Source organism: Aureococcus anophagefferens (assembly GCF_000186865.1).
Source record: "Aureococcus anophagefferens unplaced genomic scaffold AURANscaffold_23, whole genome shotgun sequence".
NCBI lineage: Eukaryota > Pelagophyceae > Pelagomonadales > Pelagomonadaceae > Aureococcus > Aureococcus anophagefferens.
In genome coordinates this window covers 166,528-177,978 of record NW_008705583.1, presented here as the reverse complement: position 1 = coordinate 177,978, position 11,451 = coordinate 166,528, and the positions used below count along the sequence as shown (strand labels likewise).

At 71.3% G+C, this 11,451-nt stretch overlaps 3 protein-coding genes across 3 annotated transcripts; 1 reads left to right on the top strand and 2 right to left on the bottom strand.

Moving 5' to 3' along the window:
• Positions 1-991: 991 nt before the first annotated feature.
• On the bottom strand, positions 992-2,635 carry PYK6 (hypothetical protein; the record flags this gene model as incomplete). Its single annotated transcript, XM_009041675.1, has 2 exons — positions 992-2,359; positions 2,408-2,635. The coding sequence occupies 2 exons, from the start codon at positions 2,633-2,635 to the stop codon at positions 992-994; spliced, it is 1,596 nt and encodes a 531-aa protein (XP_009039923.1).
• Positions 2,636-3,850: 1,215 nt separating this feature from the next.
• AURANDRAFT_54714 (hypothetical protein) lies at positions 3,851-4,718 on the bottom strand (the record flags this gene model as incomplete). The annotated part of the gene is made up of 1 exon (XM_009041674.1): positions 3,851-4,718. The coding sequence occupies one exon, from the start codon at positions 4,326-4,328 to the stop codon at positions 3,885-3,887; it is 444 nt and encodes a 147-aa protein (XP_009039922.1).
• Positions 4,719-9,874: 5,156 nt separating this feature from the next.
• On the top strand, positions 9,875-11,212 carry AURANDRAFT_31008 (hypothetical protein; the record flags this gene model as incomplete). Its single annotated transcript, XM_009041784.1, has 1 exon — positions 9,875-11,212. A coding segment is annotated over one exon (1,338 nt), but the record flags the coding sequence as incomplete, so codon positions are not given.
• Between the last annotated feature and the right edge of the window lie 239 nt (positions 11,213-11,451).

Here is an 11,451-nt window from a genome sequence, read left to right as displayed (position 1 = left end):
ACGCCGCGCGGAGCCTCGAGCGCGCGCTCGCGCGCGCCGAGGCCGGCGCCGCCGCGGCGCGCGACGCCCGGGCCTTCGCCGACGACTACCTCCGCTGGCGCGGCGGCCTCGTCGCGTCCTTCGAGGAGGAGGGCCTCGACGACGCCTTCGACCTCGCGACGGACGTGCGCGGCGAGGAGCTCCGCGGCGAGCGCGCGGCGCTCGAGGCCAAGCTCGCGGACGACTACCTCGACGCGTGCGCCGCGGCGCTCGAGGCCGACTACGACCGCTTCCGCGCGTGGCAGGCGGCCGAGGCCGCGGACGCGGACGCGTACGTCTCCTGGCGCGCGGCCCTCCTCGAGGAGGCCGCCGCGGAGGACGCGGAGGACGAGGGCCTCGAGGAGGGCGACGTCGCCTTCGCGGCCCTGGCGTTCCTCGCGTACCTCGTCGCCTACGCGGTCTGCGTCGGCCTCGTCCTCGCCGCGATCCACGTGTCGCGCCCGGCGCCGGTTATCCTCGAGATCGCGCCGGCGGAGACGCCCGCGCTCGTCGCGTCCTTCACCGCCAGGGTCGCCGAGGTCGCCGCGGCGGCCGTCGAGACCGTCGCGGCCGCGGCCGCCGAGACCGTCGCGCCCGCCGAGGCCGCCGAGACCGTCGAGACGCCCGCGGTCGTCGCGTCGGCGTCGTCGGCCCTCGTTGCCGTCGTCACCGCCAAGGTCGCCGAGGTCGCCGCGGCCGCCGTCGAGACCGTCGCGGCCGTCGCGGCCGCCGAGCCCGCGGCCGCCGAGGCCGAGGTCGAGGCCGAGGCCGAGCCCGCCGCGAAGGGCTGGGCGCGGTCGTCGATCTTCTGGGGCCCGCCCGCGGCGAAGAAGGGCCGCCACCCCTGGGCCCGCGGCGCGTCCGCGCACCGCATCTTCGGCTGAGGCCGACCCCCCCCAAGCAAGCACCGCGCTCCCCGTAACGCCCCGGGGCGCGATTCCGATCTTCTTACGCGCGCGCGCCCGCCGCGGCCTCACGCGTCGACGTCGCCGCCGACGGTGAAGATCTTGAGGGACGTGCCGAGGGAGAAGGCGTCGTGCATCTTGCCCTTGTTGCGGTCGACGGAGACGACGCGGTCGCCGTCCTTGATGTGGCCGAGCTCCTTGGACGCGCGGATGGACTCCGCGCGGAGGAGCCCCATGCGCGTGCCGGCGAGGTAGGGGTTCTGGTCCGTCGCGCAGGCGTCGAGGAGCACGGGGTGGATGGCCCGGTGGAGCTGGAGGCGCCGCGCGACGTCGGCGGAGTAGCAGAAGGCGAGCACGGGCGCGTTGGGCCGGTGGCGCGCGACCGCGCGCGCGAGCGAGCCCGACATCGTGATGCACGTGATGAGCTTCGCGCCGAGGACGTGGGCCGCGTCGACGGCGGCCTTGGCGACGGCGTCGAGCTCGACATCGGCGAGGGGCTCGACGGCCGCGTTCGGCGGCGCCGCGTCGCGGATCGCGTCGGCCTCGGCGCAGATCGCGCGCATCGCCGCGAGGGCCTGCACGGGGTACTTGCCCGCGGCGGTCTCCCCCGAGAGCATGACGGCGTCGGCGCCGTCCAAGACGGCGGCCGCGACGTCCGTGACCTCGGCGCGCGTCGGCCGCGGCATGCGCATCATCGAATCGAGCATCTGCGTCGCGACGATGACGGGCTTGCCCGCGGCGTTGCACTTGGCGACCATCATGCGCTGCGCGGCGAAGACCTTGGCGTAGGCGATCTCGACGCCGAGATCGCCGCGCGCGACCATGATGCCGTCGGACGCCTCGAGGATCTCGTCGAAGTGGTCCACGCCCTCCTGGTTCTCGATCTTGGAGACGATCAGGGGGAGCGGCGCGTCGCTTCCGGCCCTCGCGCGGCACCGCTCCAGAAACGCGCGGCAGGACCGCACGTTCGACGCGTTGCGCACGAAGGACAGGGCGACGTAGTCCGCGCCGACGTCCACGGACCACGCCAGGTCCTCCTTGTCCTTGGCCGTGAGCGCCGGTAGGTCGAGGATCGTGTCGGGTAAATTCACGCCCTTTCGCGCCTTGATGGGGCCCGCGTTCTCCGCGACGCAGGTCACGCCCGTCGTCTCGATGGATGTCACGCGCAACGCGATCAACCCGTCGTCGAGGAGCACGAGGCCGCCGACGGACACCGTCGAGGGGAGCGACTCGTAGTCGACGTGGAGCCGGAGCGGCGCGCCGGGCTCCGGCGGCGCGTCGCCGCTCACGTCGGCGAAGGTGCAGACCACCGTCATGCCGTCGGCGATCTCCAGCACGTCCGCATTGCCCGGGAGCGGGCCCGTGCGCACCTCGGGCCCCTTGGTGTCGACGAGCACCGCGCGGAGGTTCGGCGGCAGGTCGTTCGCGAGCCGCGCCTCGAGGCGCCCCTCGAGGCGCATGTGCTCGCCGCGCGCGCCGCGCACGAGGGCGAGCTTGCCCGCGGGCTCGCTGTAGTCGCCGACGTGGCTGAAGTTGAGCCGCGTGCAGGTCATGCCGTTGTCGACGAGCTCCTGGACGCGCTCCGCGGTCTCCGACGACGGGCCCAACGTGCAGACGATCTTCGTCATGTTCGTGCCGTAGGTCGTCGAGAGCGGGCGCGCCGCGCGCCGCGCGAAGGGTTGCGCGACGCGCTGCGTCGCGGCGCGGAGCATGGCTGCGGGCGGTACACTTCCTGACAGGAGAGCGTCGAGCGTCACAACTTTTGGGTCCACTATGGGCAGTTCAACCTGTTTGATTGCCGTCGGGATGAACAGCACGGAGATCGGCAGGGGCCCGGGCTGCCCGCTCCCAGGTAGCCCATGCGATGGCAGGCCGTGCCGCGCCCGCTCGCGCTGGCGGCCGTCGCCTACGCGCTGCTGCGCGCGTGCACGCCGGACGTGCGCGTCGCGACGGCGGCGCCAGCGGACCTCGCGCCGGTGGCGTGCGACATGGGCGACGACCGGCGGGACCTCTGGGGCGCCGTCGAGCGGTTCAAGTTCGGCCAGACCTACGCGCCGGCGACGGTCGGCGTCGTCGTCGTCGGCGCCGAGGGCAGCGGCAGCAAGCTCGCGGCGCTGGCCGTCGCGCGCGCCGTCGAGGCGTCGCGGCGGAGCGAGAGCGAGTGGGTCAACACGACGTGCGAGGGCTCCGCGGGCGTCTGGGCGGCCTGGGACGGCCACGGCGTCCACGCCAACTACTGCACGGGCACCGTCGTCGTCCACCGGTCGCTGCCCCACGGGGCCTGCTTCCCGCCGCGCCGGAAACGACCGGCGAGCCGGACCCGTCCAGCAAAAACTTCGAACCTCTCCATCTCCGTCACATCGATGTCGATGCGGCTGGTTTTTGGACGAGTCGTTTGCTCTCGTCGAACTCGTTCCAGAGAGCCGTTGTCGAAACCATTCGAGTACGCACGCGTCGTGTCGGATATGTTTGTTTCCGGCCCAGGCTTCCCGGACGTCGGCCGGCTCGTCCGCGACGTCGCGTCCTTCGGCTTCGCGACGTCGCTGGTGCTCTGCGCGCGCGACGGCCGGTCCGCGCTCCGGTCCAAGGTGCGCGCGCACCAGCGGCGCGCGGCCGTCGCCCGGGACGAGCACGCGCTCGCGACGGCGGCGCTCCAAAGGCTCCTCGAGGACCCGCCCGCGCCGGCGTACGTCTTCGCCTACGAGGCCTACGCGGCCCTGGGGTCGGCCTACCTGCGGCCCCTGCTCGCCTTCCTGAAGCTGCCGCTCGTCGCCGGCGGCGCCTCCCTGGCGACGCGCGACGGCAACGCGGACTGGCAGGCGCCGCGGCGGCCCGCGGACTGGCTCCGCGACGCCGCGGTCGCCGCGGTCGCGGGCCGGCCGCCGGCCTACCGCCGGGCCGGGGGCGGCGAGCTGTAAAAGCGAGGTAGCGTGGGAGCGAGTTACAAGAGCGCGAACGCGCCTAGTTCTTCTTGCGGCCGGTCTTCGTCTTGGCCTTCTTGGCGACGCCGGCCTGGACCTTGGTGAGGCGGTGGAGGGCGGACCACCGCGCGAGGGCCTTGGCCGTGAGGTCGCCGCGGTAGTACTTGCCCGCCGTCTGGGTCTTGATGGACTTGGCGACGCGGCGGAAGTTCTTGCGGAGCGGCGTCACGTTGACGCTCTTCGCGGGCTTCGTGGCGTTCTTCGGCGCCTTGAGGCCCATGGTGACCTTGCCGTCGGCGCCGATGTCGATGGCGATGGTCTTCTCGTTGGCGAGGCCGCTGTACTTGAACGCGTTCACGTTCATGACGTTGCCCTTCTCCGCCGTGAGCTGGAGGTTCCAGCCCGTGCCCTCCTTGCGCTTCACGAGGGCGCTGTTGCAGTTCCTCACGTACATCCACGTCTGGGACGCGGGCAGGGACACCATCTTGACCTAGGGAGCGGGGGGCGGCGGTGACCGCGGCGGCCGCGCGCGGGCGCGCGACGAAGCGAGCGACGGAGCGGCGGCGCGACGGGGCGGGGGCCGGCGGCGGCCGTCGAGGAGCCAAGCTGCGGCCGTCCGCGCGCCGCCGGCGTGCAGCGATGCGCTCCGGCGGCCTCGGCGACACGGCGCGCTCCGGAGGAGGCGCGCCGCGCGTCGGAGGGCTAAGCGCCGCAAGATCGCCACCGCGCACGACGTCGGCGGGCAAATTTTTCGCAGCTTTGGCCACAGCGACGTTCGACGGCCTTCTCTCGTGGATAATACAACATCTCTCGTCGCTCAGCCGCCGCTAGGCCCGAATGAGACGCCGCATAGCACAATGTCGCTCTTTAGGCGAGTGAGGCGTAAGTCCTAGACCTAGCCTAGCCTGGGGCCCTGGCCGAAGGTGTCGTAGTTAATCAAGAGCAGCCCAAGGCTGAGCCATCACAGACCGCCACACAGCCGCTGTTCGGGCTGGCCGCGTCCGCCCGTGCTCACCGCCGTCGTTTCCTTCCGCTGCGCGGGCAGCACCGCGGAATAGAGGCGCCGCACACGCAAAGAGCGCTCACTTGAAGGCGAGTCGGAGGCAGCGCGTCCTCCCGCTCGATGCGGCGGCGCGATGATGTCGGATCTCGATAGCGAGCGGGGCTCGAACGCGTCGCAGATCTGCACGGCGAACCTGACGGAGGACCAGCAGCGGCTGCTCGAGCCGCGGCTGCGCAAGCTCAACGTCCTGTTCAAGTTCGGCGCGAGCTGCTGCTGTTGCACCGCGTGCCTCAGCCTCATCCCCTACTGGCTCTACTCGAGGCGCGTCGTACGGCTGATCAAGCACTACGAGGAGCAGAACATGTCGCCCGCCGACGAGAACAACAGCGTCCTGTCCATCGAGTCCGGGGATCCCGTCGTGTGACGCGGCGCGCGTCCTTACGGATTCTGCTCTACACACACACACAAGTTTCCTTACCGCCGCGACGCGGCGCGCATGGCCGCGGCGCCGCCGAGCGCGCCGACGAGCGCGCCGAGGGCGAACGCGCGCGCGGCGACGTCGCCGCGGCGCGGGCCCGGCGCGACCGCCGCGTCGTCGCCGCGCTCGTCGTCGCCGCGCTCGTCGTCGGGGAGCGTGATGAAGAGGGACCAGCGGCCGGCGCCGTCCGCGGACTTGCTCTCGTGGCCGCGGCCGCCGCAGTCCTCGGCGAGCACGCAGTCGCCCGCGCCGAAGACGCGCTCGGAGCCGTCGCCCGTCGTCACGGACGTCGACCCGTTGAGGCAGACGATGATCTGGCGCTGGGGAGCGTTGTGGTACTTGAAATCATAACTACCGCTCGTGTAGCGCAGGTAGACTCCCGTCGACTCGATGCGGCGCGACATCTTGCCGATGGCGCCCTTCGCATCGAGCTTCCACGACGCCGCGCCCCAATGCGACTCCGCGCCGTCGTCGTAGAGCCGCGTCATGGTCCAGTCGCTGGGGTCCGCCGACGCGGACGGCGCGTAGTTCATCGTGGGGCAAGAGAGCTAGTAAAGACATGTCTCGAGAAGCATTGTTGAACCCACGGAGCAGCCCAGGTGCAGGCCCCCATACGAGACGATGGTGGACGCCGACGACATGGAGATGACGGAGGCGTTCCGCGTGCTCTGCCTGCCGCCGCACGCGACGGCCTACGAGGTGAAGCGCGCCTACCGCAAGGCGGCGCTGGCCGTGCACCCCGACAAGCCCGGCGGCTCGGCGCGGCTCTTCCGGCGCGTCCAGGCGGCCTACGAGGTGTGCCTCGCGGCCGTCGAGGCCTTCGGCGCCGCCGCGGACGTGGCCGTGGACCACGACGAGCCCTGGGCCAAGGCCGCGCGGGCCTTCCCCGGCTTCGCGGCGCTCGGCGGCCTCGTGGTAAATGGCACGGAGGACGAGCCCTACGACTGGCTCTACTTCGACGGCGAGGAGGAGGAGCCCTGGGACGCCGTGCTCGACCGCGTGGCGGCCGCGCGCGACCACTTCGGGCGGCCGCCGCCGACGGGCGAGAGCCCCTGGCTCGAGGTCAGCGGCCTCGCGCGGCTCCTCGCGGCGGCGCCGGTCTTGGTCGTCGACGCGCGGACCGCGGACGAGCGCGAGGCCGCGGGCCCGCTCCCGGCGCCCTGCGTCGTCGCGCTGCCGGCGGTCTGGCTCGTCGACGAGGCGGGCGCGCCGAAGCTCGCCGACGCGCCGGCGGCAGAGCCGCGCGCCGCGCGCCACACGTGCGACGACGGCGTCCCCGACTACGGCGCGCTGCCGTGTGGAAATCAAATCTTCAACCCGACTTCAATGTCGGCGTATGCGACCGTTTCGACGCGAGGTTTTCTGCTGTGCTTCGAGAACTCGACGAGAGCAATCGATTCGTCCAAAAATCAGCCGAATCGACTTCGATGTGACCGAGCTAGAGAATTCTCAAGTTTGGTCAGGACCACCCAAACCAGTGGTTGAATTCCACACAGGCGCGCTCGAGGCCGCGGTCGGCGCGGACGCGACGCGGGCCCTGCGGCGCATCTTCGTCTACGAGGCCGCCCACGTCGTCGTCGTCTGCCAGACGGGCGCGGCCTCGCGCCGGGGCGCGAGGCGGCCCGACTGCGCCGTCGTCGCCGCGGCGCTCCGGAGCTCCAAGGCCGTCGGCCGCGCCGCGGCCGTGCGCCAGCTCCGCGGCGGCTACGCGCAGCAGACCTTCCTCTCGCGGCGGCTGCTCGGCTCCTACGACGGCGTCTCCGGGCTCCGCTACCGCGCCACGGCCAAGGCCGGCGTCGTCGTCCGCGCGGGCGTCGAGCTCCGCACGGCTTTGGTCGCGCACGTGCCCGCGGGGTCCCTCGTCGTCTGCCGGGCGACGCGGCGCGGGCGCGAGCCCGAGAAGGCGTCGACGGCCAAGGGCAAAAAGCGGCTCCGCGTCGTCTACCCCCACGACGGCTGGGTCACGGCCGCGTCGCTGACGGACGAGGCGTCGTACGCGCGGGGCCTCGCGCCGCCGGACGCGCCGCCGCCGCCGCCGCCGCCGCCGGACCTGCGGCCCGTGGCCAACGCGACGGCCGGCGGGTCCTTCGCCGACTTCTTGAAAGCGCGCAACGGCGGCCTGGCGACCTAAGCATAGCCCGCCGTCCTAGGCTTTAGGCAGCTTCCAGACGTCCTCCCAGGGCACGTCGCCGTCTTCGAGGCACAGCGTCGGCACGAGCCGCGGGACCGTGTCGACGGCCTGGGCGTAGAGGCAGGGGCTCAGGGGCTCGAGGTCGGCGAGCACGGCGGTGAAGTTGACGACGGAGACGTGGAGGTCGTCGGCCGTGATCTTCGTGGAGTTCGACGACGCCGCGACGTTCCGCGTCGCGGCCTCCGGGAGGCCGACGGCGCGGAGGAGCCGGGAGATCTCCGCCGGCGCGTCGAGCATGAGGGCCTCGTAGTACCAGAGGAAGGGCCGGCCGCCCGACGCGCGCGCCGCGGCGCCGATGATGTCGACGAAGAGCTCCGCGTCTTTGTGCGTCGACTTGGCCAAGTAGGCCGCGGAGAGCTCGAGGGGCCGGTCCATGAGGGCCTTGTGGTCCTCGTAGCACGCGTGGGCCCGCGCGCTGAGGACCTTGTGCGTGCCGTAGCAGTGCTCGACGAGCACGTCCGCGTGGAGCTTGGACACGGCGCGCTTCACGAGATTCGTCCGCGCGTAGACCTGGGCAGGAAAAGAGAGATTCAACGTCGCTTCAACGTGAGTGTTCCGCGCGCGCGCGTTCCAGAAAAAGCGTCCACGCTTCGAGACCGTTCCAAGAGATGATCGCTCGTCTAAAAATCAGCCGAAACGAGTGGAAAACGGCCGAGATAGGAGCCTTTGAAGTTGGGAATTTCGCTCTCTTTTCCTGCCCTGGCGTAGACGACCGTGAGCACGCCGGGCAGGCGCAGCAGCCGCGGCCAGTCGTCGGCCCAGCTCAACGGCGGCGCGTCGTGGAAGAGCGCGTGGCGCGGCGAGATGTCGAAGCCGGACACGGCGCCCGCGCACGCCGCGGGCGGCTCCCGCGGCGCCGCCGCGGCCCAGACGGGCACGCCGCGCGCGTCGCGGTCGCCGCAGTCCATGGCGCACGTCGGCGCGGCGAGGATGGCGTAGAACGTCCGGAACGTGTCGTTGACGCCGCTCCGGCAGCAGCTGTGCGCCTCGTGGGCGAAGAAGTTCACGGCGGGCTCGTTCGCCAGGAGGTCCGCGGCCCAGGTGCTGCCCGTGCGCGACTCCTTGAACATGGCGATGCGGTACCGCTTCTGCTTCCCTTCGACGCGGGCCAGCGCGGCGACGGCCGCGACGACGACGACGCGCATGGGCATTAATTTTTGTCGATGCCCATCGATGCAGTGCGTCAACGAGGGCTGCATCCGCCCAGGCGGGCAACATCGGCGTAGCGTGTTCAATGAGATGATCAACATCCGTCCTCAGGGCTCGATTTTGGCCGCCGGCCTCGTCGCATCGAGCGCTGCATCGCCGCGCGCGCACCCGACTGCGCGCCATGTCGGAGCACGTGACGCCGTCGGACTTCGTGCATGACCTGAAGCCCTACCCCTACGTGCCCGAGGCGCGCGAGAAGCAGCGCATCATCGACCCCGTCGGCGTCATGCTGTCGCGGGAGCAGCGGGGGCGCGAGCAGATCATCGCCCAGGAGATGGTGAAGATCGTGCGCGAGGAGATCACCAAGTGCTACCAGCGCGAGGGCACGAACCACTACCAGAACTGCAAGCACCTGACGAAGCAGCGCGTCGCCGGCGCCGTTCGCCGCGCGCGGCGGGGGACGGCGCGACGCCGGGGGACGCGGTCGACGCCGCCGCCGCAGGTACTACGACTTGATCACCGCGCCCGGTTTTGGCATGCTCCAACCAAGCAAGGAGTGAGCGCGCGCGCGCGCGCGCGCGGGGCTAAACCCCGGCGAAACCCGCGGACTCGCGCTCGTAGTCCGGCGGGGGGATCGACTCGCCTTACGCTCCCGGCGGGCGCGCCGCCGCCGCTGCCGGCGGACACCCCGCCGCCGCCTCGGCCCGCGTCGGGAGCGGGGGCGCCGTCGGCCGCGGCGGCGGCGCCGCGAGCGGGCTCCGCGTCTCGGCGTCCCGGGCTAGGCGCCAAATTACGCACGGCGTCTTCCGCGCGCCTGGGGGAAACCGCGGCCGCGCGCTCGGCCGGCGATCGGCGCGCTGGCGGGGCTGGCCTACGTCTACATGGTCGCCGCGCTCGTGCCGCGTGGGGCGGCTTCACGTTCGTCGCGAACATCGCCGGGCTCCACGCGTTCGTGCTCGTGGCGTGCGGGCGGGAAAAGCGTCGGTGAGCTGCCAGTCCAGAGCTAGCGCCTGGCGCTTGGAGGCTGCCCAGACGCCGAGATCAAACGCTGAGCACCGCCATACTGGGGCGGCAACAAGAGCTCAATGTGCTCACTTGAGCTCAAGGTAGCTTTCGCCACTAGTGTTCGCATCCATCCATCCATCGACGCGGCCGTCTGCGACACGCAGAGGCTGCGTCGCGTCGCGGCCGGGCCGGCACGGCCGCGGCGCCATGGACTTTTACCGCAAGGTGCCCGACGAGCTCAAGGAGGCGTCGCGGACGGGCGGGCTCCTGTCGCTCTGCGCCTGCGGCGTCGTCGCCCTCACGCTCGTCACGGAGATCGGCGCCTTCCTGCGCACGGAGGTGCGCACGAAGATCGACGTCGACACGTTCGCCGGGTCGCAGCTCCGCGTGAACTTCAACCTGTCGTTCCCGCACCTGCACTGCGACTACGCGTCCGTGGACCTCTGGGACAAGATCGGGCGGAACCAGGCGAACGTGACCCAGAACATCGAGAAGTGGCAGCTCGACGAGGACGGCGTGAAGCGCATGTACCAGGGGCGGAACCGCCGCGCGTTCGACATCGACCACGACGTGCACCACCCGCCCATCGAGGAGATGCACGCGAACGGCGTCCACGTCTGGCACGTGAACGCCGACGAGTGGGAGGGGCTCCACGAGCACCACGAGTACGTCTTCGTCGACTTCTACGCGCCGTGGTGCCTCTACTGCCAGTCGCTCCGGTCGACGTGGGAGGCGCTCGCCGAGGAGCTCGAGAAGCGCGACCTCGGCGTGGCCGTCGCCGCCGTGGACTGCGTCGACAACGAGGCGTTCTGCCACGACATGAAGGTCCAGACGTTCCCGACGCTCCGCTTCTACCACCACGGCGAGCAGGTCAACGAGGGCGAGTACCGCTTCGACCGCACGGTCGCCGCGCTGACGGACTTCGTGACGCGCAAGCTCGAGTCGGAGAACATCTACCGCCAGTACCCGGAGGCGCGCGTCGCGCACGCGGCGAACTGGAACACGGACCACCCGGGCTGCCTCGTGTCGGGCTTCCTCCTCGTGAACCGCGTGCCGGGCAATTTCCACGTCATGGCCCACAGCAGGCACCACAGCCTCAACACGCTGCGGACGAACCTGAGCCACACGGTGCACCACCTCAGCTTCGGCGTGCCCCTCACGGACGCGCAGCACCGCAAGCTCGCGACCATCGACGTGCGCCACGCGCGCACGGACACGCTCGACGGCGAGGACTACTACCACGACGACTACCACTACGCCTACCAGCACTTCGTCCACATCGTGCCCACGAAGTACAACCTCGGCGTCTTCTGGCGCGACCGCTTCGCGGCCTTCCAGACGCTCCACAGCCACCACCTCCTCAAGTACGCCGAGCACGTCCCGCCGGAGGCGCGCTTCTCCTACGACATCTCGCCCATGGCCGTCGTCGTCGACACGGTCCGCGTCAAGTGGTACGACTTCCTCACGTCCCTCCTCGCGATCGTCGGCGGCACCTTCGCCCTCTTCAAGCTGGCCAACGACACCGCGGCGCGGCTCTTCTAGGGCGGCCCGCGGCGCGCGGACGTAAGGGGGCCCGGTGCGCGGACGGGCGAGCCCGCGGGGGGGGGTCGCGCGTCGTACGGGGGTCCGACCGCGGGCGCGCGCTTCGTTCAGTCGCGCACTTAAGCTTCGACGGCCCCGCTTCACCCGGTCGGCACCGCGGTCGCGTTGAGGTTGATACTACCAGCGTCAAGGCGCGGCGTAAAAAACGCGCCGACACTGCTGCCCTGGCATTGTAAACG